The sequence below is a fragment of the Berghia stephanieae genome, chromosome 13 (genome assembly GCF_034508935.2).
Source record: "Berghia stephanieae isolate SIO BIC M18660-M18661 chromosome 13, UCSD_Bste_1.3, whole genome shotgun sequence".
Classification (NCBI taxonomy): Eukaryota; Metazoa; Mollusca; class Gastropoda; order Nudibranchia; family Aeolidiidae; genus Berghia; species Berghia stephanieae.
The window spans coordinates 7,729,666-7,732,165 of NC_088372.1; the positions used below are offsets into that span (position 1 = coordinate 7,729,666).

Genomic DNA, 2,500 nt, shown 5'->3' on the forward strand with positions numbered 1-2,500 from the left:
TTTAGCCTGACACCGAAACCCCAAAAAGACTGGCATTTTGACGTCATTATTTGGTTTTGCACCGCCTAGTGAGTTGTCATTAGTCGAGCTCATGGAAACAAGTGATACCATTGGTTGAACTATTGAATACAACTCACGATTTGTTTTCTTTTGTGGCCAAAGACTTGTATTTGACTTCATTTTTTGGTCAGTGTCAGGCTAACGATGGCTATGGTTCGAGCCTCTCTGGGTACATAATGTGTTTGAATCCTTGAAAAAAGCCTCTTTACTCACATGCTCTCACTGTACTCAGGTGTAAAATGGGAGCCTGGCCATTAACAGCGTTGTCTCTGTCGGAAATAAAAACTATTGTAATATCGCCTCACAGGCGTGATGTCTCGTTTTACATGTTAAGTGTTTCTGATGGTCAGGAACCCTTTGTAAAGGGCTTTGAGCACGTTTAGTGTAGATTGCGCTACATAAAGGTTCAAGTTGTTTTTGTGTTATTTTTAGATTGCACCTTCTATCTCCGATAACCATTATCTCTCTACGAACGTTGAAATGACCTACAAGTGTTGCAAGCGCCGTAAAGCCCCTAAAATCAACAAATCAATTTTCACTTAGATGCGGCTATGCAGCCTAGTGGTATGACACTCGCTTTCGGATCGGAAGGTCCTGGGTTCGGCGCATAGTTGAGTCCTTGGAGAAGGCTCTTTATTCACGTTCTCTCACCGTACTCGGGTGTAAAATGAGTACCTGGCCATTAGCAGCGTTGTCTCTGTCCGATAAAATTGTAATATCACCTAACAGGCGTCATCATGTCCAGTCCTAGATGTTGAATGTTGCTGTTGGCCAGGGACCCCTTGTAAAGTACTTTGAGCACGTTTAGTGGATATTGCGCTATATAAAAGCTCACCATTAGATATAATATTGCCAAAGGGACAGCGCGGCTCAGTGGAACGGTCTTTACTTCGTACCCGAAAGGTACCGAGTTCGATCACCCGCCGCTGTTCTGTGTGGCCTTGAAGTAATTCACCTCGCCCTAAATCAACGCCTGGGTTATTGGTTATTCCAGTCTTCCCTTGGAATAGACCCTAGAGACAAATTTCTCCTATGGGATGAATAAATGAAATATCATTTTAATATTTCATTTATTATTGAATATATAAAATAAAATAAATAATTTAAATAAAATAAAATTCCCAAGGGAAAATTTGTCTTGAGGGTCTATTCCAAGGGAAGACTGGAATAACCCAGGCATCAGCCGCAGAGCAGCGCCGCACAGTGAGCTAGGGTGAGGTGACTTGCTCAAGGCCACACAGTGCAGCGGCATGGTAATCGAACTCGGTACCTTTTGGGTACGAAGCAAAGACCGTACCGCTGAGCCGCGCTGTTTTGTTGCTTTATTTTTCTATTTTTCTCGAAAAGTTAAATGGGATTTTTTTCTTTCTTCTTCCACAATTATTGTTATTGTTGTTGTTATTGTTCTGATTCTTGTTGTTGTTGTTATTGTTGTTGTTGTTCTTGTTTTTGTTGTTATTGCTATTGTTGTTGTTATTGTTGTTGGTGGTCTTGTTGTTTTTGTTCTTGATGTTATTGTTGTTGTTGTTATTGTTGTTCTGGTTCTTGTTGTTGTTGTTATTGTTGTTGTTCTTGTTTTTGTTGTTATTGCTATTGTTGTTGTTATTGTTGTTGGTGGTCTTGTTGTTTTTGTTCTTGATGTTATTGTTGTTGTTGTTATTGTTGTTCTGGTTCTTGTTGTTGTTGTTATTGTTGTTGTTCTTGTTTTTGTTGTTATTGCTATTGTTGTTATTGTTATTGTTGTTGTTGTTATTGTTGTTGGTGGTCTTGTTGTTTTTGTTCTTGTTGTTATTGTTTTTGTTGTTGTTATTGTTATTGTTGTTGTTGTTGGTTTTGTTGTTGTTGTTGTTGTTGTTACTGGTCTCGTTGTTGTTGTTGTTGTAAATCCAGGCATGGCGATTAAACCCCAAAGGTTTTCTCGTAAGTCGTGACGTAGAACTGACAGTGATGGAATTCTCCAGCAGGCACCGAAACACGAATGTCACCACTACCCTGTACACCGTCAAGGCGCTGTACAGGAATATGTCGAATGTGAAGAAAGCACATTTCGCATATGACATGGTAAGTAAAATGTAGTAACAGTGGAATCCCAATAAACCGACACCAACGTAAGACCAGAGAAACGGATTGACTTTATCCATGATCAATGGAACACACTTCGATAACTACTACTACTACTACTACTACTACTACTACTACTACTACTACTACTACTACTACTACTAATACTACTACTACTACTACTACTACTACTACTACTACTACTACTACTACTACTACTACTACTACTACTACAACTACTACTACTACTACTACTACTACTACTACTACTACTACTACTACTACTACTACAACTACTACTACTACTACAACTACTACTACTACTACTACTACTACTACTACTACTACTAATACTATTACTACTACTATTATACTACTA

The 2,500-nt window shown here is 38.8% G+C and overlaps 1 protein-coding gene across 1 annotated transcript in view; it reads left to right on the top strand.

Annotated features, from left to right (window-relative positions):
• The window catches only part of LOC144958781 (uncharacterized), a 35,260-nt gene that overhangs the window by 25,539 nt on the left and 7,221 nt on the right, over positions 1-2,500 (top strand). Inside the window, exon 11 of the mRNA XM_078890986.1 lies at positions 1,951-2,121. Coding sequence (XP_078747112.1) covers positions 1,951-2,121 — 171 coding nt within the window. The remainder of the gene's footprint in view (positions 1-1,950; positions 2,122-2,500) is intronic.